The sequence below is a fragment of the Sapajus apella genome, unplaced genomic scaffold, assembly GCF_009761245.1.
Source record: "Sapajus apella isolate SASKATOON/1434 unplaced genomic scaffold, GSC_monkey_1.0 scaffold125, whole genome shotgun sequence".
Taxonomy (NCBI): Eukaryota; Metazoa; Chordata; class Mammalia; order Primates; family Cebidae; genus Sapajus; species Sapajus apella.
Genome location: NW_022437065.1, coordinates 1,268,347 through 1,294,299, shown reverse-complemented (window position 1 = coordinate 1,294,299; position 25,953 = coordinate 1,268,347). Strand labels below are relative to the sequence as shown.

General features: G+C 38.3%; 1 protein-coding gene across 1 annotated transcript in view; it reads right to left on the bottom strand.

Annotated features, from left to right (window-relative positions):
• TSPAN7 (tetraspanin 7) overlaps positions 1-22,356 on the bottom strand; it is a 124,471-nt gene extending 102,115 nt beyond the window's left edge. The window contains exon 1 of the mRNA XM_032261648.1: positions 22,111-22,356. Coding sequence (XP_032117539.1) covers positions 22,111-22,191 — 81 coding nt within the window. The 5' untranslated portion in view covers positions 22,192-22,356. The remainder of the gene's footprint in view (positions 1-22,110) is intronic.
• Between the last annotated feature and the right edge of the window lie 3,597 nt (positions 22,357-25,953).

Sequence of the window (25,953 nt, the reverse complement as noted above, 5' to 3'; positions counted from 1 at the left end):
CAATTTGGATAAGAGAAATAAGTGGAGAAATTTTCAAGTTTAGATATAAGGGAAAAGAAGAGAGAAGGAAAGGTCGTACAAGTTTCAGGAAATGGCAGAATGGCCCACACTAATTTTATTACTTCATCCCAATCACAATTGTATCAACAATAAAGTGCTTTAAATCATGGCTATGTTTTAATAATGCCCATGGGAACATTATCTAAAATAGTCCTTTTCCATTTCTACTCCATTATTTATATATCTCCCTTAAAAAAATCAGGTTTATGTTTCTTCATGCTAAAATAATTCCTAATTAGAAAAGTAAATCTGGTGTTGCTGTCAATGCAGGGAGAATAATGGCAAACCAAAACCAAAAACTGACTTCTAAGTGACATGCTTCAGCAGATATCAATAACTAGAACAATCAGGTTAACAATGGTCAGCAAATAGCAAAAAAACAAAACAAAACAAAACAAAAAAAAAACACTGACTTCTGCATCATCTGAATTGTAGATTATGGACCTTTTTATCCTTCAGTACTCAGCTCAAACGTCACCTCCTCAGAGATGCCTTTTATGATGACTCTATCAAGTAGTCTCCCATACCAGCACCTCATGAACTCTTTCCTTCAGAACACTTATCAATGCTTGAAGTTAAAATATTTATTTTCTTGTTTATTGTCTATTTTCCTCCCTTCCTAACAGATCATCTTGTTCATTCTGTTCACAATTAAATCTCAGCACCTGGCATTTAACAGGCACTCAATATTCCTAGCGTATTTCTTGAATAAATGCAATGAGTAATTAGGGAAGGCTGACGAGTAAGCAAAGGATTACTATACAACATGAGTACTATAATGGATGGGCAAAGTTCAAAGAAAGCATAAAAAAAGGAAAATGACAGGCAGGGAGAACATGTCACCAAAGGCAAACCTTCCCAGAAAATGTGACATTTGAACGAAATCTTGAAGACAAGTAAGATTCACTAAGCAGAGGAACTAGAACTGGTGACCAGAATGAAAGCTAAAAATGGGGAGGAGGTGCAGTGAGGACCATAAAGGATCTTTTATCAGTACATGCATGGAATTTTGAACTTAGTCTTGCAGATAACATGAAACTACCAATTTTATCACACTGGCTTTATGAGATTGTTTTGGAATAACTATTTCAACAGAATGGATGGGATAAAATGAGGCTAGAGGTAGGAAAACCAGGAAACTGCTGTAAAGGTCCAAGTGAGAGAAAAAAACAGCAGTGAGATGAAGAGAAGGAAAGGGATGCAAGAGCTATTAATTTAACCTAAGACTGAAATTCACCAGGGCTTGGTGATTGATGGGATGTGAATGAGACTGAAAAGAAAAAATCTAGGATTTGTAGTTGAGGCAAGTGGATACAATAGATGCAAGGGAAGATGCCTGAGAGGCAGGAGTGAGAGAAAAAAGACAAACTCCATTCTTTAATTGCTGGAGCAGGTGTAGGGAGCTACTTTACAAACAAAAGGTAACAACTTTACACATTATGCTAAATTTAGACTTAATCTGAATGCAGCTTTCTCAGTCTCTCTGATTAATGCCCATCTTACAAATAGATTTTTTTTTAAATACAAATCATCCAGAATCCTTATTAGTCAAACCTTTACAATTACAGGGACCTCACACAAAGGGAGGTTAAAGGCCCCAAAGCAAGGTTAGAAAAATATTGACATGGTTACAAATGAACACTTGATTTAAGCTAGGTCTGTTGAAGTTAGGCCCCAGGATCTAAAATACTTCCTTCTGCCACCCGATAGATCTGCGACAGAAGAATCATATCTCAGTTTGGTGTGATAGTATTAATAGAAGTAGTACACATGTGCATTAACTAATATCACTTAAACACTTTGTGTTAACGATCTTTGGATTTGTAATGGATGATGAATTATTGTCATTGATGTTGGGGTATAGCTGGTCTTACAAGCAGAAAAAGAGGTCCATCTATAGGATGTGATTTTAACAGCCTGGGAGGAATTTCTTTTTAGAACTAGACTTTCTCCAATGCTAATACCTTAAATTCTTACCAGAGGTAATATAGCTAATTACACTGATACAGGCAAGAACTCCTCTTGCCAATCATGGGCAGTATCTGTGACTGGTCAAATTATTTTCTGAAAGCAGGTTCAGGTAGAGGAGGCAAGATAACCCCAGCTGACAAACTTTTACTTGGCCATGTGCCAATGAGCCTTATCTGTGCGTCCATATGCAGATTACTTTGTCTAGCTCATGTCAGCTCATAGGAAAATGCCTGATGATTCCCATTGCTTTCAGCTTTGTTTCTTTAAAGCAAAGCAAAGTAAACCTTGAATCTCCAGCAGCTTTTAATGCCTTGGGTTGTGTCTTGTTCAAAGTGGTTGGGGGCTTATAGCCATAGGAGGAAAGTTCACATTCTTACCATATTTCACAGCAGCAGGAGAAATAATACCCAGATGTCTGAGCCAGCAATTTGGAGTGTTTTAGACACAAGATAATTTTGTTTTAAATGGCAGAGTGGAAAGACTATCCCCATGAAAGTCTTCAGGATTCCTTATGTCTTACCCGCAGCAGCCATAAACTAAAGGAAAGAAAAATGTTTATAGATTTCATATGGTTTGGCTGTGTCCCCAACCAAATCTTGAATTGTAGCTCCCATAATTCCCACATGTCATGGGAGGGACCCAGTGGGAGGTAACTGAACCATGGGGGCGGGTGTTTCCCGTGCTGTTCTTGTGATAGTGAGTAAGTCTCCCAAGATCTGATGGTTTTATAAAGGGGAGTTCCCCTGTACATGCTCTCTCTCTCTCTTGCCTGCTGCATGCAAGATGTGTCTTTCTCCTCTTTTGCCTTCTGCCATGATTGTGAGGCTTCCCCAGCCATGTGAAACTGTGAGTCCATTAAAAACCCTCTTCTTTAAAAATTAATCTTGGTTATGTCTTTATTAGCAGTGTGAGAACAGACTAATACAAGATTCAAACTTTTGAAAGTGAATGAGCTGTTGCTCAGTTGCTCGCAAGGCACTGTCCTGACATTAAGGTCTTTTAGACCATCTCCGGCATCCACTATATGTAAACCTTTGTAATTCTCACCTGAGAAACTGAAGTTTTGAGCTGGGCCGATAGAAAAAAAATGTGACAAGATGGATCTGGCCTCAGTTTTCCACAAAGGAGCCATGTGGGATAATTATCCCCACTACAGTTGTAAACTTTGACCTTTGTGGAAAACAGAGGCTTCTCCCTTGTGTATCAAGCCTCGGCCAGCTTTTGGAAGCCAAGGCTGGAGTTAATGAGAATTTATCCCTTGGGGCAGCAGAGATTCTCAAAGAGTACCCTCCAACCCATCTCTTCAAAGGTTTACCCTGGAGAACTGTACTCCTGGAATCATGCACTGGGCCCAGTGGAGCTGGAGTTGTCCAATTTGAAACCTCACTTTAAACACGACCTTGGGGCACACTCTGGACCTCAGCTGCCTCCCCTCAAAATGAGGAGTAGTAATTACTTCCTCAATAGATTGTTACAAAGATTAAACAAGATAATGCATGTGAAGTGCTTAGTACTATCCTTGACCCTGATTAAATGCTTAATGATCATAGTGGCAGCTATTAATAGTAGTAACAACATCACCATAACCTAACACAATCAACCGCATGCAGTGGGTACTCCTTTGTTGCTGACAGAAAAATTCATAACTCTCATTTTGCTCCACATGGACCACACAGCCCTTTTCTCTCTTTAAGCAATAATAATCCACTTTGAGAAAAACTATCCAAATCAAGAATAGAAGTATCTTCTCTCTCCAAAACCACTAAAGAAAACACTTAGGAACAGGGCCCATATTTGTCTTAAATTTATTTATTTTTTTGGTAAGTATGGAAAACAGGAACAAAATATATAAAATCCGAATTGTTTAATGTTCAATATGCTACACTGAAGAACCTGTCACAAAAAATGAACTAAACTTCTTCTGTAAAGGGCCAGATAGTAAATATTTTAGGCTTTCTGGGTCATATAGTCTCTGATGTAGCTATTCAATTCTGCTGTTTTGGTGTGAAGGCAGCCATAGAAAATACATAAAGTTTATTTACAAAAAGAAGTGGCTGGCTTGATTTAGCCCACAGGCCATAGTTTGCCAACCCCTAAACTAAAGCCAGATCTGTCAACATGTAAACATACTAAACAATGTTGAACAAAAATGCAAGTTCCAAAACAATATGCATGGCATGATTCATTTATAATTTTAAAATATGGAAATCCTTTATAATTATAGATATGTAAATATTAATATGTGTATAAAAATAAGCCCAACTGATAAACTCTGAATTTATGACAGAGAGGAGGAGATATAGGGGCATCAACTGTAAATTTTTCATATTTCTTTAAGAACTGAATACCTGAGGCAAATAAGGCATAATGCCATGATCTACTATCTAGTAGATCTAGTAGTAGGTACACTATAGTTAATAGATATACATAAAATTATCATATTGTTCTCTGTTTTAGGATTACATTTAAAATACATTGCCAAAAAATTTAAATGCCTAATAGGAATGAAATAAAATTCTTTATTTTGAAGAGACAAGGCTTAAAAATCAAGTTAATGTATTGTTGCTTTGCATCATTTATTTATTTATTTTTGAGACAGAGTCTCACTCTGTCACCCAGGCTGGAGCACAGTGGTACAATCTTGGTTCACTGCAACCTCTCCCTCCAAGGTTCAAGTGATTCTCCTGCCTCAGTCTCCTGAGTAGCTGGGATTATAGGTGCACGCCACCATGCCTGGCTAATTTTTGTATTTTTTTTAGTAGAGACGAGGTTTCACCATGTTGGCCAAGCTGGTCTCGAACTCCTGACCTCACATGATATGCCCACCTCGGCCTCCCAAAGTGCTGGGATTACAGATGTGAACCACCAATCCTGGCCTTGTATTAATTTAATGAAATCCCTAAAATGGACTGGGTTAACGAACTACTACATCACAAATGAGATGATGTAGTAAACAATGAAGGCACTCCATCTTTTAGACATAAAACTGTATACTAGAAAATGTCCAAGTTAATTTTGTCTTTTTAAAAAAGAATTAACAGTTCTCTTCAGTATAAAAGAAGTTCATGTTATATATAAAAGGAGGAAAAAAACTTGGAAAATAAAGAAAAGCACACAGAAAGTAGTAGTCTATCAATCATCTTATCACCCAACCACAGCTGTTAATATTTTGATGTGGGTCCCCTTCAAGATTTGTTACATGCATATTTTTTCCTTAAGAAAATGGCTTACCATATATTTATGTATATATGTGTATACATATACACCCACATATGTATACCTATATGTACACAATACATATACACGTGTACACCCATACATATATGTATATGTATACATGTGTACATATATACACACATGTACACATGCATATATATGTAATTTGTAGATAGCTCATTTGAAGTGTTTTTAGTACAATATTCACCTATGTACCTTTCTTTTCCTTTATTTTTTCTCTCAAAATTAGTAGCACGCTATATACTCAGAGTTCACTTCTAACATCTTAGTTTAAAAGACTTTGATTTTCCAATGATGTGGAGAAGTGTACTTTTCCTCCATTTGTCATCTAGATGGGAAAAAAGCCCCCCAAAGTGCTCATTGAGGCACCACTCAAAGAGCTGCCTGTTCTAAGCCATTTACATAACAGGCCAGCTACCACCTCTGTATATCAGGGCTATCTTTTGAAAACTACAACATACAAAGCAGTTATTTGTTTGTCCTCAAAACATCTCTGAAGGATATAAACTAAAACAACCTGCAGCCTCACTTCCCAAATAGAGCAGCAGCTGTTAAGGAGATTAATAAGTAACTTGCTCTTACCCTGTAGGAGAACCTTTATCCCTTAGACAAGACTTTACTGGAATCATAGGCATCCATTAATACTGCCAGCCAAATGGTTTGATTTGCTGTACCTGTTACACCTATTATCAGCAATCAACTCAGCATTAACTGCATTTATAACTCTGGGCTTACTGTGTAGTTGAAAAGAGTACCGTTTACCATCTTATGCCTCTTAAATGAACATATGGCCTTTCACAGCTTTGCATCTCCACTGAACCTCTCTTTTAATTTCAATCCTGTCTTTCTAGCCACTTCAAACATCTACCTAATCACTTAGCCAAGGGGGTTTAAGAGAGGAGGAAATGAGGAGGCTAGAAATCATACCCACTCAGCCAGGCCTCACCAGAACTATGAAAAGCCATTCTTCAGGCCAGAAGGGAAAAGCATGAGCTGCAACAGCACTGTCCAGGAACCAATAAAGTCTAGTGACCAGGAGAAGTTCACTGGTCCAACTCCAGCTTTCCATTGCTCACATATATCTGCTACTTCTCGGGGTCACTTTCTCCTTCTGCCCCTACACCAACTACATCTCTTATATCTTGAGTTTGAATGCCTAAAAAGAGCTCCTCCATTCAGATCTTACAAGCCCGATTATCTCAAGTTCCACAGACCAGCCAATAAACAAATATTTAAAGGTTAGATCTGCTCTCCAGTTCAATCAACTGTGTTCATGGCAGATAGTGGGGAGGATCAGGAAGTATAAAGATGGTCAAAAATAAATAATTGCCTAGGGCCACCTCTTTCAATGAAAAATATAGGCAAGCAAGCTTCTGAGAACCAGCCTTTTAAATCTACCTTTGTCTCAAACTAAACACATGCAAGCAAAATGGAACACATCATATTAGTCTCAAACTCACTCTAAGGTCTGCATTTTCATGAGAGTATCACCATCATCCAGGCTCTTTAAGCACAGAATACTGGGGTTCTCTCTCACAGATATTCTTGCCACATCATAAAGAAGCTGTCCCCTGTCCTCCATTCTTCATTCTCATTTTCACCCTGTATTAGACTTTCATTCTCACATAGTTAACCTGGTTTCACCACTTCTTGCTTTTCTTATTTCAACCTAACCAACTTACTACTTCCAGATTAGGCCTGTAAAGTATAGCTCCCAAAGTTACTACTCCCTCCTCAAAAGTATGGACTAGTCCTCACCTACTGGCCAAAGCAGGCCCAAAGCCCTAACACATGCAGTCAACCCCCAAAAAGGCTTATGTCTACTTACCTAGACTTGCTGCATGCCTCACTTTTTATTACAGCTAAACGTATACCTGTCCTGTCCTAAACACAGAAACCATTCTGCTGATAGCCTTCATTATCCTCTCTGAGAACTACTTGTCAAAATCCTGTCATTCTCTGAGTGAACTCTGTCCACATGACCTATCTAAATTCCCCAGCCCCACAAGCTCTCTCTCTTACAGTTCATTGATTACAGTTCATTGCTGTCCAAGAGAGATATATTGGTAAGCCATATATCTAACTTTAAATTAGGGTATGACAAAGCTTCAATCAAAAATCACATTTTAAGTAAAAGGAAACTGGTGAAATTAATCTTACTAGTATATTTAAAGCACTATATCCCAAATATTATCATTTCAACATGCAATTAATATAAAAAATGAGATATTTTACAGTGTTCATACTAACTCTTAAAAATCTGGTATTCATTTTACATGTAGAAACATCCCAAGTTTGGACTATCCACATTTGAAGTGCTCAGGTGGTTAATTTTGGACAGTGAGTCACCAGCTCTTTCAAGATAAAAATCATGAGGCTTTCTTCATTCCCACTCCTATAGTCCCATATTAAACTTTAGATTTTAATTCTTGAGGTAAGAATTGGACATGCCTTCTATTTTTATCTCCTAGAACAAGAACCAGTAAATATAGCCCATCGGTCATATCTGGCTGCAAATAAAGTTTTATTGGACTATAGCCTTGCTCATTTATTTACATATTGTCTATGCTGCTTTCACACTACAATGGCAAAGATGACTAGTTGCAACAGAGGCTATATGGCCCACAAAGCCTAAAATATTTACTATCTGGCCCCTTACAGAAAATGTTTGCCTACTACTTCTCTAGAGCAATAATTCCCAAAGTGTGGTTAGTGGACAAACCAGTGGCTGGTCAGCAAACGGCTGTCAGTCTACACTGAGAAGAAGTTTGCCCCAGAAAGTAAACACACTTTTTGTAACAAAGCTTTCTGAATGAAGGAAACAGTATATTAATTAATAGTCTGACACAAGCTTTTTATCCCACTACAACTGTTTGACTTTATTGTACCTTTTGTCACATAATTTTTAAAAATTTCATAACCAAATACATTGATTTTTTTATTTGTTTCCAAGTTTCCAGCTTAAGGCAGTCTCTCTGACTCCTATATTGTGCATATGGTACTTACATTTTCTCATAGGATTTTATTTTCATATTTGAGCATTTAAACCAATTGGAAGTTTTCATATCATCTAAGTGAAGGCTCCAATTTTATTTTCTCCCATATAGATATCCCATAGTACCAGCATCATTTAAATCTAGTTTCTCTCACTGAAATGAATACCCCTTTTCATTTATTAAGTCATATTTACTAGAATTTATTTCTGGATTCTTTATTGTTCCACTGACCTGTCTATTTCTAAGCCAATCTCATATTGAATTGATAGTGATTTTATAGTTGTATTAATTTTGTATTGCTGTATAAAAATATTACCACAAATGTAGAAACTCAAAAGAAAGCACATTTACTATCTCACAGTTTCTGTGGGTTGAAAATCTGGGCACAGAGTAGCTGGGTCTTCTCTTCAGGGTCTCATAAAGCTTCGATCAAAGCATCAGACAGGGCTGTAGTCTCATCTGAAGTACAATGGGGAAGAATCTGCTTCCCAGATCATTTGACTGTTGGCAGGATTCAGTTGCTTGTAGGTTCCTGAGGGCCTCAGTTTCTTACTACCTGTCAGCCAGAGATTGCCAAGTTCCTTGCCATGTGGCCCTCTCTACAGGACAGTTCATAATATAAAAGTTTGATTCTTCAAAGTCAGAAAGGAACAGAGTATTTCAGCAAGATAGACTTTACAGTTTTATGTAATAAAATCATGCAAAAATAGTCATATACATTTGATCACTTTGTTATATTCTATTAATTGGAAGAAAGTCACAGGTCTTACCCACACCCAAGCACAGGGGATTACACAAGGACATGAGTATCAGGAGGTGAGATTATGGGGGCCATCTTAGAGTCTATCTGCCACAATAGTATATTCTGATAATGAGTAAGGCATATACTTCTTTTCCTCCCAGAAATACCTCTTGATTTCTCAGGTATTTATTCTTCTATGTAAACAATATAATTTTATCAAGTACCATCTCCTCTCCCCTCCCCAAAATCCTGTTGGTATTCTATTGGGAAATACATTATAAACATTTTTAGAAAACTGATATTTTTATGCTATTAAATGTCCCCACCCAAGAACACCTAGTGTCATTTAATCTGCTCAGATCTCATTTTATGACCCTAAATAGGATTTTATTGTTCTTCATATAAGAGCCTTGCCTTTCTTACTAATTTTACTCTGAAGTAGTTATGATTTCTGTTGCTGATCCGAATGAAATGTCTGCCTCTCTTTCCTAAGGCTTATGCTGAAATAATAAAAAACAATTAATTGTTGTATATTTCTCTTATATCTAGCCACCTTATCAAATTTTCTTAGTTGCTTTTTCCTAGCATTTCCTGGGTTATTTAGTTTACTACAACTACATCTGAAAAAAATAATTTTATCTTTTCTTTCTCCAGTGTTAATTTTTTTCTTACTGCATTTGCTAGATAAACCAAATCGTAAATAATAATGATAAACAAGAATCTCTGTCTAGTTTCTTATCAGCTCAAATAATTTTAGTATTTTATTACTTGTTTGAACAAATACTATTAGTTTTAATATTTGTTGAATGAAAATCATCTTTGTTAATAAAAATAATGGTAGATACTCTACCCTCAAGGAGGTAGAACATAACTTTTAAGTGTGGACTGTGCATTGTGATTTTCTTTGAAAGCGTACAGTATGAGAAGGGGGAAAAGAGCAAATTCACAGTGGAGAAATCTGACAAATTATCTCACTCCAGTGATCAAAGTCAGTATCAACAGTGATAAATAATGTTGGTGGTATGTATCCTTAATAGGATATGATTGAAATAGCACTTTACCTCTGTGGTCTTCTTCCCCAGAGCACATAACTACATTCTAATCATGAAAAAAGCATCAGGCAAATCCAAATTGAGGGACATTCTACAAAATGTATCACCAGTACTCCTCAAAACTGTTAATGGTCAAAAACAATAAAGGTCTGAGAAATTGTCACAGCCAAGGGGAGCCTAAGGAGACGTGACTACTAAATGTAATATGGTAGCCTGTAACAGAAAAAGGATACTAGGTAAAAACTAGGGAAATATGAAAGAAGTATGGACTTCTGATAATAAAAATGTATCAATATTGATTAACTATAACAAATGTACCATATTAATGTAAGCTGCTAGTAATAGGGGAAAATGGTTATATCATATATGGGGACTCCATGCACTATCTCTATAATTTTCCTGTAAACTTAAAGCTGTTCCAAAAGTAAAAGTTTATTTCAAAAAGAATGATGGAAGTCACCAATTCCTCATTTGACTTTAAGTGTCAGATTTATATTTATTCATCCTAGATAGAAATACCTTTATCCCAATGACAGGACCAAACTCAGTGAGTCCAATTTTTGGTTCCTGTTCAATCCACTCTGTTAACTCAGCTCTCTTTGGTAGCAAACTATAAAACCCTAAAAGTGAATCATTCTTAATTTCCAGGATGGTGAATGTTCTGATCAATTTATTTATTTAACAAGTATTGATACAGTACCTCCCATGTGGAAGAAACTCGGAAAGAAGAAACACTTTACACACTAAGGAATAATGTTGCCAAAACATATGTGTATCACACTTTAGTTTATAAAGCACTTGAATGTCATTTGGCCATCAACACTTGACTGAAGTGGGTAATCACAGTTATCCTCAATTCTAAAGAGGAAATTGGGGCTCAGAGAAAATAAGTGATTTGCCTAAGGTCACACAACAAATGTGCCTGCCAAGACTTCACATTGTCCAATTTCAAGTCCTCTGTGATAGAAGGCAATAGTTAAAAGAATATCAAGTGAGTGATACGTTTCAAAATATAAAACAGAAATTTTGAGGAGCTAGAAGTCCTCAGAAGCTTCACCAGAAATAGAACTTCAACCCAAATAGAGATGGGGATGTAGAAAGGATGTTAAACAACATTTTCCACCCAGTCTTACCAAGATTTGGGCTCCTTTTCAACCCCAAAGGAGTCTACCTTTGGGAAGTCCTACTCCAATCCCTGGAAATCATAAACAATCAATTAGTGTTTATGGAGTGATTAGAACAATGAACTGATCCAGGAATTCTACACATTACCATGATCATGTTTGAAGAATGAGAATTGAGATGCAGAAGCAACTTAATTTCACTAAGAAGAATTAGCAGTCTGAAGTAAAAATAAAAATCTCTGTACTAAGAGGGAGAAAAAGATTGATTGTTCAATAGCCATGGTAACTAGTAACCACCAGCACCAACTTTTAAACCTATTTGATCAAGGACAATTCACCTCAGACTAATCATCAATGACAACTCAGCTTGCTTCAGGGAACACACTTCTGGAAGCCAATTACAATGAGCTTCACACAATTCAAGGTCAACCAAACAGCAGAAGACACACTGTAATGAACATGCTTCTCAATCAACAATAGTCTCACTCAAATAGCCATGCTTCTAAGGTCAAGTTCAACCACTCATGCCTCTATAACCAAAACACTGCTATACTTCCAAAAAAGATCAGTAATCTGCTTCACTCATAGAGTATGCTTGACTAACACAGTTGTCTCTTACTCCGGTAAGTAATGAATTCTGGTTTTTGTTTTACATGCTGGATTATGGTCTCATGTTTTGACAGAGGTTTGTCTTTGACAAACCAAGACTTTCCCCTAACTTCTCAGAACAACCATGGGTAAAAAACAGATTCCCCTAAGGAATGGAAACTATTCCAAATTCCAAGAGTTCACTTGAAGACCCTTGCCAAAGACCAATTAAGTGGGTAACAAAAATACTATATTGGCTACATCTTGTTTTGCAGAATACTCTCCTCAACCCAGCTTTATGGTACCACAGATCATATCATAGGAAAGCATTCATGAGGTAAGAATTCATTTATAACAAATGGCATCACAGCCCATAGAGCTAAATCCCAGGAATCAGAATCAACTTGGGATTTTTTTTTTAACTCACACACCCAGCTTTCTCTTCATATCAATTAAAACTTAACCTCTATGAGATAGGACTGAGAATCTGTGTTTTTAAAATGTCCTTGGTGATTCTGATACACATTGTTTTAGTCAGGAATGATCAGCATGGTCTGCTAATAGTGCAAGGCCATTTTGGTTTACTGAGAGACACTGCAGACCTGGTTCCAGTCTCTTAGGCAATGAAGACCAAATTAATATTACCAATACTAGGTTAGATACTCCGCAGCTACCTGTGGATCCAGGAGGCTCAAGTGAATCAAGCCTGCTATTATCTACTGAGTTCTCCCTGGATCAATGTTTCTCAATCCTAATTGCACAGCTGAATCACCTGGGAGCATATTTTGGTATATCAATGCTGGCATCCCAACCAGACCAACTGAGTCAGAATCTCTTAAAATGCGGTCTAAGCATCTATTTTAGGGCCCCTTAGGCAATTTTATGGGAAACAGCGTGAGAATCACTGATCTAGGCTGTTCACCAGTATCTGTGCCTGACCTACCTCATCATCCTCTAGTATAAGGCACCTGGAATTTCTCCTAGAAACAGATGATGATGGGAAAAGCCCACCATATCTTGCAGAAAGCACCAAAGAAAAATCTTTCAGAGTCAAATGTGATCTTAAACTATTTTAAATGCTTTACACTAAAAGCCCAGGCTTCATCACTATGCAATATATACATGTAACAAAACTGTACTTGTATTCCCTAAATCTATAAAAGTAATAATAAATGTTTAAACAGGCAATAAATAAATAAAATGCTTACCTGTTTAACTGGTCAAATAACCAAAAGTAAAAACAAAGAAAACCCTCTCCTATCTTTTTCCTCTATATCCTTTTTTTTAATGAATATTGGGGCTCTGCAATAAGATGAAAAAAATGTTCAGCCAAGAATGAAAAGCATTCTGTCATAGCAAGGGGAATAACAGCCAAAATAAGAAATTTAAGAGCAGCATTCCAACAATCTGCGTGCCATGAGGAGGTAACTCAGATTGGAAGTTGCTGTAATGGGACTAAAGGAGAAAAAGACATAAAAATATATTTTTAAAGTGTGTTTCAAATGGGTTTAGCAGTGCATTAGTCATCTATGTCAAGGGTTTAAATATTTAAACAAAGAAACACAGTCATGGATGACTTTCAATTTTCAGCACCTTCTGAGGTGCTCACTTAAAGCAGTATATAAAGAACAATCACTGAATGATTAAGTAATGCAACTCACAATAGTGTCAAATCAAGGACTCTAGTTGTGATTAGAATGGAGAAACATTATTTTATTCTATTTAGACCGAAATTCAGCTAATTTCCAAGCAACGACTAAGTGAAAAAAGACTTAATGTTCTCCAAATGTTATAAAAGGTAGGTAGTTCACACTTCCTAACTGCATATTGTATATGGTAAGTTAAGTTGATAAAATAAGAAAAAACTCCAGATTATAAAGTACAAGTCCCATAATAAATACGAAGGGTTATCATTGTAGTAACAGAAAAACAGCAAGGCAATAGTCAGTTTAACATCAAGTTCCTCTCCCCAACACACACACCACACTATAAACACTAAATTAATCCAGCAAGGTCTGAATTAGGTCAGAAGACACATGGGAGTTCATCTGGTGGGAAGAAATAAGAAGTGCAGAAAAAGCAGCAGCAACCTTCAGAGCTTCATTTCCATTTGCCCACTTGCTGATGACCAGATGACCTTATAGAGGATGTGTCTTAGTAAGCCTGTTCCAACCTAGAACACTTCGCTTGAAATCCAAAAGCTTTTTAAAAATAGAAAAATGGATACCAGTATTTATTAGAATAGCCTGACTGTTGCTGTTTTAGATGCTCTATTCAATCACTCACAATCAACTGGGTATTTAATTAGTACCATGTGATGTAGAGATACAACTATAAAGGACTTCCAGTTAAAGATGATGGATTGAATGCATCCATTTACCTTGGCTATCTCCCAAAACTCCACTGAAATGACACTAAAAGAATATTTTTAACCTACAATAACAAAGAGATGAGACAACCACAATGATCTCTTCAAAGCTGAGAAAAGGCCAAATCTTATGGCAGCTGTGAGAGAAGCCCAGAATAAAATATTTGCACCCAAACATCCCCAAAAGACTTGGGAATTACTAGCTCCATGCACACCTGGAACTAGGGAGGAAAGAGGAGCTAAAATAAGTAGGTTCCAGTAAGAGTTTTTTGTAAAACAATTAGCACCTCCCCCACCTCAACTTCCTGTCTCTGGCCTCTCCTCATTCTACTATAGGTTCAGAGATTTATTCTTTGGAGGGTGAAACAGATGGTCTCTGAACTGGGTAATATAATAACAGTGGACATGGATTCTACACCAGAAACAGGAGCTTAAGCAAAAGTGTATGTACTGTACATAGAGACTTATATATTCTCAACTTCTTTATTCAGAGAGCAATTAGAAGATTCTTCTGTAGGAAATCTGATGAGACCTAAAGATATTGACCTTGGTCCTAAAACTCAACTGCCCAGTCAAATCACCCAAATTACAATAGATAAACATCTACTTCATGCTAAGGGCTTCCAATCAGCTTCATAGTGCCCCCTCTTAAGCATGTACAGAAAAGAGAGCAAAACATGACCATAAATTTGAGGTAAGCCTGTAATATGCCAGAAAACAGAGCAGTCTGAAGGAAACTATGTAGGAAGAAGCAAACTAAAAAAAAAAATCACTAATATTTTCAGAGAGATTTTAAAAGTATATTACATTCATGAAACAAAAACAGGATGCTAAAAAAAGAACATTTAGACCTCAAAAAGAAGCTTCTAGAAATTAACATATGAAACAAATGAAAGATGCAATAGCAGCAAGATAAAGTGGAAGTGATCTTCCAGAAAGCAGAGCAAAAAGAAAAAAGAGGTAGAAAATAGAAGGGGAGAAAATTAGAAGATCAGTCTAGGAGGTCCAACATCCAAATAGGACAGAAAAAAAAAATGAAGAAAAAGAAAGCAGAAAACAAAAGAAAATTTCCCCAAACTCAAGGACCGGATTGAAAGGTATACAGAAAATTTCCAGATTTAAAGGGTACCCAAGAAACAATTAAAAATAAACATATACCAGAGCATATTATTGTGAAATTTCAGAGCAAGCAAGAGATCATAACAACTTTCAGAGAAGAAAAGCAGGATTCAAGAAGAATCAGAATAACATCTGATTTCTCAACACTAACAACAGGAAAAAGACTTGGGGTAGGAAGAGACAGAAAAATTCTGATGATAAATGTTTTCCAAACTACAATTCTACACTAAGCCAAATGATCAAATTAAGTGCAAGAGAAAAATAAGATTTTCACACCTGTAAAAGCTCAAAAAATTAACCCCCCAATACATCTTCTTCAGAAAATTATTAAACTTGCTCCACCAAAATGAAAAAAAAAAACAAAAAAACACCAAGGAAGAGAAAGACATGACATCTTAAAAACTGAGGATCCAACATAAAAGGAGACAGGATGCACCAGGATGATGGTGAAGGAAGATTATAATGATGTCCACTGTTTCAAAGGTCCAGAAAATACTAGTCCAGATTGAAGATCAGAATGCTTTGGGAGAAATGCCTCCAAGAAAAAGAAACTGATATGACACATGAAGTGTTTGAACAGACTGAGTGAAGAAACGCAGATCTTGGGGAAAGTACAGAGATAAATTAGCAGTGAGCATGGAAATTAAAAAGCAAAGGATCAAACAAGGCAATTCTTAACTGCAGAGAAAACAAAAAGCTATGCAAGTAATCATAATATACACACTACACGGCTCAGCTGCGACTAGGTTTACCTAGTCATATTAAGGAAATCACTGACTGCTGTTCTAACCAAAATATGATCATGATAAAATGATATATTAGGGTCTACTATAATGTAGTGAAGATACCAGTATGGGAGAAAGGTGCAGGAAAGCTAAATCTTCATCTTCCATAGTGGGAAGACAGCACATAACATCTAAAACTGGAAAATTGAGAAATAGAATATATATGTTATTTTAAAATGCAAGTAAAATGCCAAAAACAACAGCTAGTATTCAATACCTTACATGTAATAGACATTCAATGAATAATTGAATTGTATTGATGTGCAAAAGAATAACTATAAAGTATGTGCCTGACATGGTTTGCCTGTGTCCCCCACCCCCAATCTCATTTTGAATGATAGCTCCCATAATTCCCACTTGTTGTGGGAGGGACCTGGTGGGAGATAACTGAATCATGAAGGTGGGTTTTTCCTGTGATGTTCTTGTGATGGTGAGTAAGTCTCACAAGATCTGACAGTTTTATAAATGGGAGTTCCCCTGCACAAACTCTCTTGACTGCCACCATGTAGGACATGACTTTGCTCCTCATTCGCCATCAGTCACAATTTGGGTGCCTCCCCATTCATGTGGAACTGTGAGTCAATTAAACCCCATTCCTTTATAAATTATGCAGTCTTGGATATGTCTTTATTAGCAGCATGAGAACAGACTAATACAGTGCCCAAATTCAAACACTCTTTAAAAGGTTAGCAGTTGCTCTTTAAGATTTTTCCCTCTATTTATCCCAAGTACCTAAACTTTCTGGACAAAAACAAATTGAATGAGATTGTTTTAAATTATTTTTTCCAAAAAAGATTAGTGATGCTTCTCAAATAAAAAAAAAAATCACTGATATTTCACCATAAAAGAATTTGATAGCACTATTGACAAGCTAATTAACTTCTTAGATCATCAAGGAAGAAATCAGGACCAATGTACACTGGAATTAAGCAAGGAAATTTCTCTTCACATGTGGTAGATTTAAATCTTAGCTTAGAACTCAGATGAGTATTTAAAATACATTAAAAATGTATAAACCAAACAAAAATTTACCTGGTGAGCAAAATATTTATTACATTTCTTTGCTTGATCTTGAAAACGTTATGTTGGTTGTGAAGGAAGGAGATATATATATATGGCAAGATAGGTATCTTTTTATTCATGCTTAACAAATTCTAATTAAAAATTTAAATAACTAAAATGTCTGACAAACTAAATGATCACAAAAATAGCATGATTGAACTATCATTAGGATAAGCAAGTCCTTGTGTAAAATCCACTATTCCCTCTTTCCACATATTTATTGGAGGAGTGCATTTAAATCACTACAGGTAGACTAGAAATAACACTGTTTTAAAAAACTTCCCCATTGAAGTGAGTTGAAATAAATAACTGAGCCCAAGAGTAGTCAATAAAATTTCATTTATTCATTCATTCATTCATTAAGGAAAATAAAGTATTTAGTGAGTAAACCTGCGATGGGCCAGACACTGTTTGCTAGTCTTTAAAGCACAGGATAACTTACTCCTAAGTGTGTTTTTCCCTTCTCTTCTATAAACCTGAAAATAAAACATACAAATCAAGAAAAATAAAGGACTTGTTTACATAGCATTCAGGCGATATTATTTAACTGAAAGACAGATCATCCCATCCATTTGAACACAATTACACAAAGAGGTACCTACCTTTTGTCTTCAAATAGTTATATGATACACCATAGAGAATGTTTTTCTTCTCATGTTATTGTGTTGCGCATATTCTGCTATGGTGGTTCCAAACACCAGTAAATGTAGAGTTTTGCATAACACTCCATTTTTAATTCACAGGACTTACTACTATGTAAGTCCAGTAGTGCAGAGGCTGGTGGTACTGTTGACATTTTGAGCAAGGTAATTATTTGCTGTGAGGGGTTGCCTCGTATACTGTTGGATGTTTAGCAGCATCTGTGGCCTCTACCCACTAAATGCCACTATCATCCTTCCCTGCAGCTATGGCCAAAAACATCTACACATGTTGCCAAATATGGGAGGGGGGCAAAACTGCCCCCTTTTGAGAACCACTACTTTAGAGAAATGCCTCAGAGAGAGAGTGTGTGATTATAAACAGAAGAGGAAGCCAGGTAAAACAATAATCTCTTTTTCAAAACTGTATACTTCTGGTTTAACAGATGCGCAAGTATGTCAACCTTTTTGATGCTGTTGCTCTACCACCATTTTAAGTTCAAATGCCTCTAGTCCTAAATCTAAATTAAGGTAAAGAAAGGTAAAAACTCCTATTAAAACAACTCACAAAGAACACAAAGGAAACAATTCTGTTTAATCTTTCCTCCACCTTCCACTTGAAAGAACACCAAGGTCATCTTTTTGTAAATTACCTAGCATAATCCCAGAAGTTTTGACAAATATTTGAGTACCTACTATGTGCCAGACATATTTCTAGTTGCTAAAGAAAGATTCATCAACTGCATTTACTCAACTGAGGAATCATTCTTATATTCATTTAACAGGTAAATATTTGTGACCATGGTTTTGGCAAAGGATTCTTAAATATGACACCAAAAGCACGAGCAAAAAAAGAAAAAAAGTAGGTAAGCTAGACTTAATAAAAATAAACTTTTGTACCTCAAAGGACACCATCAAAAGATAACCCACAAAACAGGCAAATATATTTGTAAATCATATATCTGATAAGGGACTTGTACCCAGAATATATAAAGGGCTCTTACTACTTAATAATAAAAAAAAACTACATTTTAAAATGATCAAAGTATGTGAATAGACATTTCTTCAAGGAAGATATAAAAATGACCAACAAACACATAAAAAAAGACACTCAGCATCATTACTCATCAGGGAAATTCATATCAGAATCACAATGAGATACCACCTTCACGCCTACTAAGGTATAATAAAAAAGTCAGGTAATAACAAACGTTGGCAACGATGTGGAGAAATTGGAATCCTCGTGGTCAAAGGTAATGTAAAAGGGTGTTGTTGCTTTCTGAAACAGGCTGGCAGTTCTTCAAACAAATAAACTTAGGATTACCATGTGACCTACCAATTCAACTCCCAGGTATATACCCAACAGAAATGAAGAAGACATGTTCACACAAAAAATTGTACATATTTATAGCACCATCATTCGTGATAACCAAAAGACCCAATCAACTCAAATGTCCACCAATAGACAAATGGATAAACAAAATGTGCTATAGTCATACAATGGAATATTATTCAACCATAAAAAGGAATGAAGTACTGATATATACTACAACATGGATGAACCTTGAAGTAATTATGCTGAGTGAAAAAAAACAGTCACAAAAGGGCAAATACTGTATGATTACATTTATATGAAATGTCTGCAATACAGAAATCTGTACAGACAGAAAGTAGTTGCTTAGGGATGGCTATAGTCATCCAATGGAATATTATTCAACCATAAAAAGGAATGAAGTACTGATATACACTACAACATGGATGAACCTTGAAGTAATTATGCTGAGTGAAAAAAAACAGTCACAAAAGGGCAAGTACTGTATGATTACATTTATATGAAATGTCTGCAATACAGAAATCTGTACAGACAGAAAGTAGTTGCTTAGGGATGGCAGGGGGTGGTCATGAGGGTGGGAAGCTGAAATTGGGTGGAAAACAAGATAACAGCTAAAGAAACATGGGTTTCTTGTGAAATGATGCAATGTTCTAAAATTGACTGGGGTGATGTTGCACATATCTATGAATATACTAAATATACTGAAATATATATCACTTATGTGATATACTAAGATATGTGCTAATTATACTAAAACTCACTGAATTATATACTTTAAATAGGTGACTTTTATGGCACATGAATCATGTCTCAATATGGCTACTTAATGTCTTGTTTAAAATACCCTCACACATCTGAAGAGATCTTATTCTTTTGATTGTAACGTATGAAATGATTACAACACGTATTTAAACTACTGAAAATGTTCCAGGTAAATATTTGAAACTAGGAAAATCTTGAAAGTAGAAAAACTTAAGATGAAGGCATCAAGGAACTTCTGGGGGACATAAAATGCAGTGATTGTTTAAGATATATTGGGGGCATTAAGTAATTAGATTCATGGGGGTGGAATGTAAGCAAGGAGAGTTAAAGTGTTCATGTGAAAAGCTTCAGCCTGGAAGATCCCCTTCTTTATCAGGTTGCAGCGACTGTGAAAGAACATTTCTTCATGTGCACTGTAAACCTTATTTTTAAGGAAGCTAAAAATAACCCCCCATATGATTTACTCCAGTAACAAATAGGAAGTCAAGTAAATGATAAAGAGCCAAACAAAAAGAGATTTAAGGAAACACATAAAAAGCTAAACCAGTTCCCAGGAATGGCTACTGGGAAGTTTCAGCAATCAGCATGTGTTATTGCTTTTTACAGGCAGAGCATAAGATGATATGATCCGTGCATAGCTCACAATTCCACTACTGAGACATTTCAACCTGTGTCGTTATCAGTCCAAATAAAGTCGGTTTCTGTGTTTGCCTTGTGCAATATGCCAGTTAATCTATCTTAGCTCATTGCAGAGCTCCTGGTATTCATGATCCGGAGGGTCCATACCTTCTCCGACTTGAAGAATCACCAATGCCAGCGATAAGGAAATGCCCGGTGGCATTGGGAATATTTTTGATCCTCAGTAAATCTCTGCTTCTTCCTTGCCCATTGCAAACAGTCTGGTTTGCCATCTAGCTGGTTCTCAGTACCTCATACAGCACTGTGCTCCAGTTTCAAAGCAAAATTAGGGCTAATATGTGGTGGTGGGTGAGGGGCGGGGGCGGGGGGGAGGGTGCAAGAAGAAAAACAACCAAAGGTTGTTCTCGGTTTTCCTACAGAGCCTCAGATTTCAAAATGAATGCCGTCGAAGCTAAAATGACCCAGATTTGGGGGACAAGGGGGTAAGAAGGTCGATATTAATTCCCCTGCGGGATAGCTGTAGCTTGGTTATGGGAATAAGGAACTAGGGGAGATGGGGTCATTTACATGAAAAGAGAAATAACGGGGAATGGTCTTTAAGTACCACGCACCTCTCCCAGTGAATCACTGCAGTGTCAGCCCTGCACTGATTCCATGATTTGCCAAACAGGATGAGGTAAGGCACAAGCCTGGAGCCCCCTCCTCCTCCTCCTCCTCTCTGCTCCCCGGCGCAGAAAGGCGCATCCCTCCGCGAGGTGCACCACACAGCCCCCCGCGGCCCTGGCTGAGGGGCTGACGTCACCCTTCTGCATCGAGCTTCAAGGACCGGTGGCAACACTGGACAGATGGGGAGTAGAGTTAGGGCGCTATCTCTATCACCAAGTGGCGGGGACCCTCCCCTAGGGCGCTGCGGATTGTGTTCATGCAGTGATAGAATGACCAGATAGGGAATGTAAGGACGCAGGGAGGTAGGAAAGGAATCCAAAGACTCATCTCCTGGGTCACCAAGAAACCTCAAAGATGCCCCAGGCTTATGTAAGACCCTCTCCCTTTCGTGCGCCTCCACGCGGTGACAACGCCTGCTCCCCATCGTGCGCTCGTGGGACTCTGGTCGCCCTTGCCCAGCCAGGCAGGCACAGTGCTTCTGATGCCTCCCTCCCACAGACCCGTGGGGTCGGGAATAACTGGGAATCCGAGATTAAACGCCACACTCCCGCGTCCGCTCCTAGCCGGCCACAGGTTAGCTCCAAGAGGCACCGCGAACCGGCTGGTAGGGGAAGGGAGAGAAGGGTGTATAGCGAGGAAAACAGACGAATAAACCCGCAACTTTCCCCAGGAGCTGACCATATCCTGGGTGATTAAAAAAGAAAAAAATTTTGGAAGGTCGACAACCTGCAGTCACCGCCACTACGCAGCCCCTTGCAGCCTGCGCAGAGCGAGGTCCAGGGTTCCAGCAGCCCCGGCCCGCACCTTGTCATCCTGCATCCCCGACCGAGCACCCCGCGCCTGTCTCCTTAAAGAGGGGTCCCAGATTTGATTTTGGTTTGGGTTTTCCTCCCCACTTCCTTTCTCACAGCATCATCATAGGGACCGATGGACAGCGGCTCGGCCACTGGCCCGGCGTGGGCACTCACCCAGAAGACGAAGGAGTAGATGATGAGGAGGGTTTTGAGACAGGTTATCACAGGTTTGGTCTCCATTCTCCTCGATGCCATACTACAGAGCTCCGGCGGCGGCGGCAGCGGCAGGCGGAGGGCGGGCGCGCGGGAGGGGGGAGGAGGCGGGGCGGGGCGGGGCGGGGCGGAGGCGCGTGCCGCGAGAGGCCTTGTGAGCGCGCAGGCGAGGCCGTGCGCTTGCGTGAGCGAGCGCAGCGCGGGGCTCCTACGGGGAGAGCTGGGCTGGGCAGCGACTGCGCATGCGAGAAACACCGCCCGCGTCCGCAATCCCGCGCAGGCTCAGATCCTCAGCGGAGGAGAGAGGCGAGGCAAGGCGAGACGGGGCGCGGCAGGAGCGGAGGGAGGGAATGGGGGAATTTAGAGGCAGGGTCAGAGGTCACCGGAACCTCTTCCAGTCCTCCCTGGCATTTAGATTTCTGCTTTGTACACAGTAGGGCGTTACGTTTGCAGGGATGTCTGCATCTAGCTATGGGAAATTTATGGGTGCCCCCCAAGTCAGTCATGTTTCTGCATTTTGACACCCGCTAGGGCCTTCTCACATGGAAGTGGCCCAGTAGTCATGTCCTTGGCAACAAGCAGACCTTGTCTGTGCCAGGAACAGACTGTGACAGGTGGCCGGAGATACAGCTGGAGGGATGGACAGGAATCCGGGAGCTAAGACGCCAAATCCTCGCCACCACAGGTATCTGCAGGCTCCTCCATTTTTTAGATATTTCTTACATTTTGAAATGATAAAACTAAATGGCAAGAAAGGTCTGTATGAGGCACCATTCTTCCTACACATACAATGTTTAACAGATAACAGAAAAATATTTAATATACCTGAGAATCATTTGCCGCACCCTAACAAGTACAGACCACCTCTCTCCTGTAAAGGAGAGCCGCATCGAGATAAAATAATGTTCTCGGGTAACAAGAGCGAAACTCCGTCCCAAAAATAATAATAATAATGTTCTCAACCAATATGGAGTTCCTCAAAAAGTTGTACATAGAGTTTGCATGTGATCCAGCAACTCCATTCCTGGATATTTACCCAAGAGAAATGAAAATATATGCCCACACAAAACCATGTATATGAATGTTTATAGCGGCATTATTCACAATAGCCAAAATTGGAAACAACTCAAATATCCCTCAGCTGATGAGTGGTTGAGTAAAATTCGATGCATCCATACAATGGAAAATTAATCAGTCACTAAAAAGAATGAAGTACTACTGATCAATGCTGCAACGCAGATAAACCTTGAAAATATGCTAAGTGAAAGAAGTCAGACACAAAATACCACATATTGAATGATTCATGTATAGGAAATATCCAAAATAGACAAATCCATAGAGACAGAAAAGAGATTTGTGGTTGCAGGGAGTGGGAGGAAGGAATGAGGAGTGACTCTTAATGGTTAAGGGGTTTCTTTTTAGAGTAATGAGAATGTTCTGGAATTACATAGTGATGGTGGTTGCACAATATTGTGAATTGCTAAAAACTACTGAGTTGTACAGTTTAAGAGGATGACTTTTATGATACATTAATTATATCACAATAAAAATGTACATTCTATCCAGATATGGTTTATAGAGGAACACACAGAACAGATTGAGCAGATTTAGCTTGATTGCTGAGACTCTAGTCAAAAAAAAAAAGCAACACTATCACAGGTGAGCTCAATCGTGAATGATGCTATTAAGGATACCTTTTGTGAAAGAGGAAAAAAATAGGCAATAAGGCTTGGGAAAAACCTGCCAAGGTTAGTTGTTATGGGAGTAGTTATTACCTCTATCAAGTTAAAATGGTCTCAGGTCAATAAGGTCACTGTATAAACAGGACACAAATCTGAGGAAGAGGAGAGCCTATTTTAGGAAATTATCAACCATAACAAATGGGTATGTGAGCATAGAAGGGTGGATTATCAATGCAGGTGAAAGAAGGGACAGATTGAGCAAGGTGTCTGTTATAAAAGGATCTTGCCACACTGATTCTCAATGCTGGATGCTCATTTGCATCACCTGGTGTTTAAAATCAATTACAAATGCCTGTACCCACCCCCAGCTATTCTGAGTCATTTGGTGTGGGGTGAAAGCTTCGTTTTTTAGGAGCTCTTCAGGTGGTGTGAATATGAAGCAAGAGTTGAGCTTCATTGCCCTGTACTGTGATGAACTTAAACCCAACTTGAGAGAGAATCTTTCTCTTTCATTCTTACAGTCTCCAGGCTGATTCCAAATGTTGCAGCAGCAGGGAAAGGATACTGAAGACTTCAAGCCCAGCAAGTATCCTTAGGATCAAAAGGTCTTGGCCACGTATAATAATTCTGTGAAGGGGTCAGAAATCTCCAATGTTCAGTCCAACAGTGACACTGCTAAGCATCATAATTTGGTGAGTTAATATGTAACATTCACAGAAGACACCCATCAGTGTAAACTAACTATCTCACAGCTTGGAGCATTTTTGGAATATCTCTTAGGTCCAGATTCTTGAAAACTTGGACTGTTCTAGCAAAAATACACCATTTAAATGTAAAAATAAATATGAATATTCAGTAATGTAATTAATAGATAAATTAACATAGCTTGTAGCTGGATCCTTGCTCTCCAGTTGTGGCCTGTGACATATATATATATAGGGTGACAAGACATCCCAGTTTGCCCAGGACTGAGGGATTTCCCTGCATTCAGGATTTTCACTACTAAAATTAGGAAAGTCTTAGGCAAACCAGAACATGTTGGTCACATTATCCCTGAGCTGGTAGTGTTGACATCCACTAGAAGAGCTGCTTAAACATGCAGAACCTCAAACCCCACTCCAAGCCCATATTAACAAGATCCCCAGGGGAGTCGGTTGCACAGTAATGTCTGTCATCTATCATGGATTGAATTGTGTCCTTTCAAAAGATATACTGAAGTCCAGACTAGGTGCAGCTGAAGTCCTAATCCCAGTACCTCAGAATGTGATCTTATTTGGAAATGGGGTTGTTACAGATATCATTAAGACAAAGTCATACTGGAGTTGTGGGGGCCCTTAATCCAAGCACTTTTAAGGGCTAATATCCTTAAGAGACACAGGGAGAGGGTCATGTGAAAACACAAAAACACACAGGGAGAAGGCCATTGTGACAAGAGAAGTAGAGATCAAAGAGTGCCAAGGATTGATAGTCACCTCCATAAGCTAGGAAGAGGCAAGGAAAGATTCTACCCAGAGTCTCAGGAGAGGATGGCCCTGCTGACACTTTGATGTCAGACTCCTAGCCTCTAGAACTGTGAGACAATACATTTCTGTTTTTGTTTTTGTTTTTTAGAGCCACCCAGTTTGTGGTACTTTGGTACAGCAGCCACAGGAAACTATCACATGTCTAAGATCCACTGATCTATAATGCATTAATATATAACCACAGCTACCATATCACCAAGCAACTCACAGTAGCACCATTTACAATAGCCAAAATGTGAAAACATCCTAAATAAATGTCCAGTGACAAATAGATTAACAAAATCTATTTTGTGGCATATCTATACTGTGGGATATTATTCATCCATAAAAAGGGATGAAGTACTGATGCATGATACAACTTGGATGAACCTTGAAAACATTATGCTGAGTGAAAGCCAGATGCAAAAGGATGCATATGTATAATTCTATTTATATGAACTTTGAAGAACAGGCAAATCCATAGGCAGATTAGTGGTTGCCAAGGGCTAACCCTAATGGAGAGGCACTGCTTAATGGGTATGGGGTTTATTCTTGTGGTAATGAATAAATCCTGGAACTAGATAGTAGTGATGATTATGCAATAGTGTGAATGTACTTAA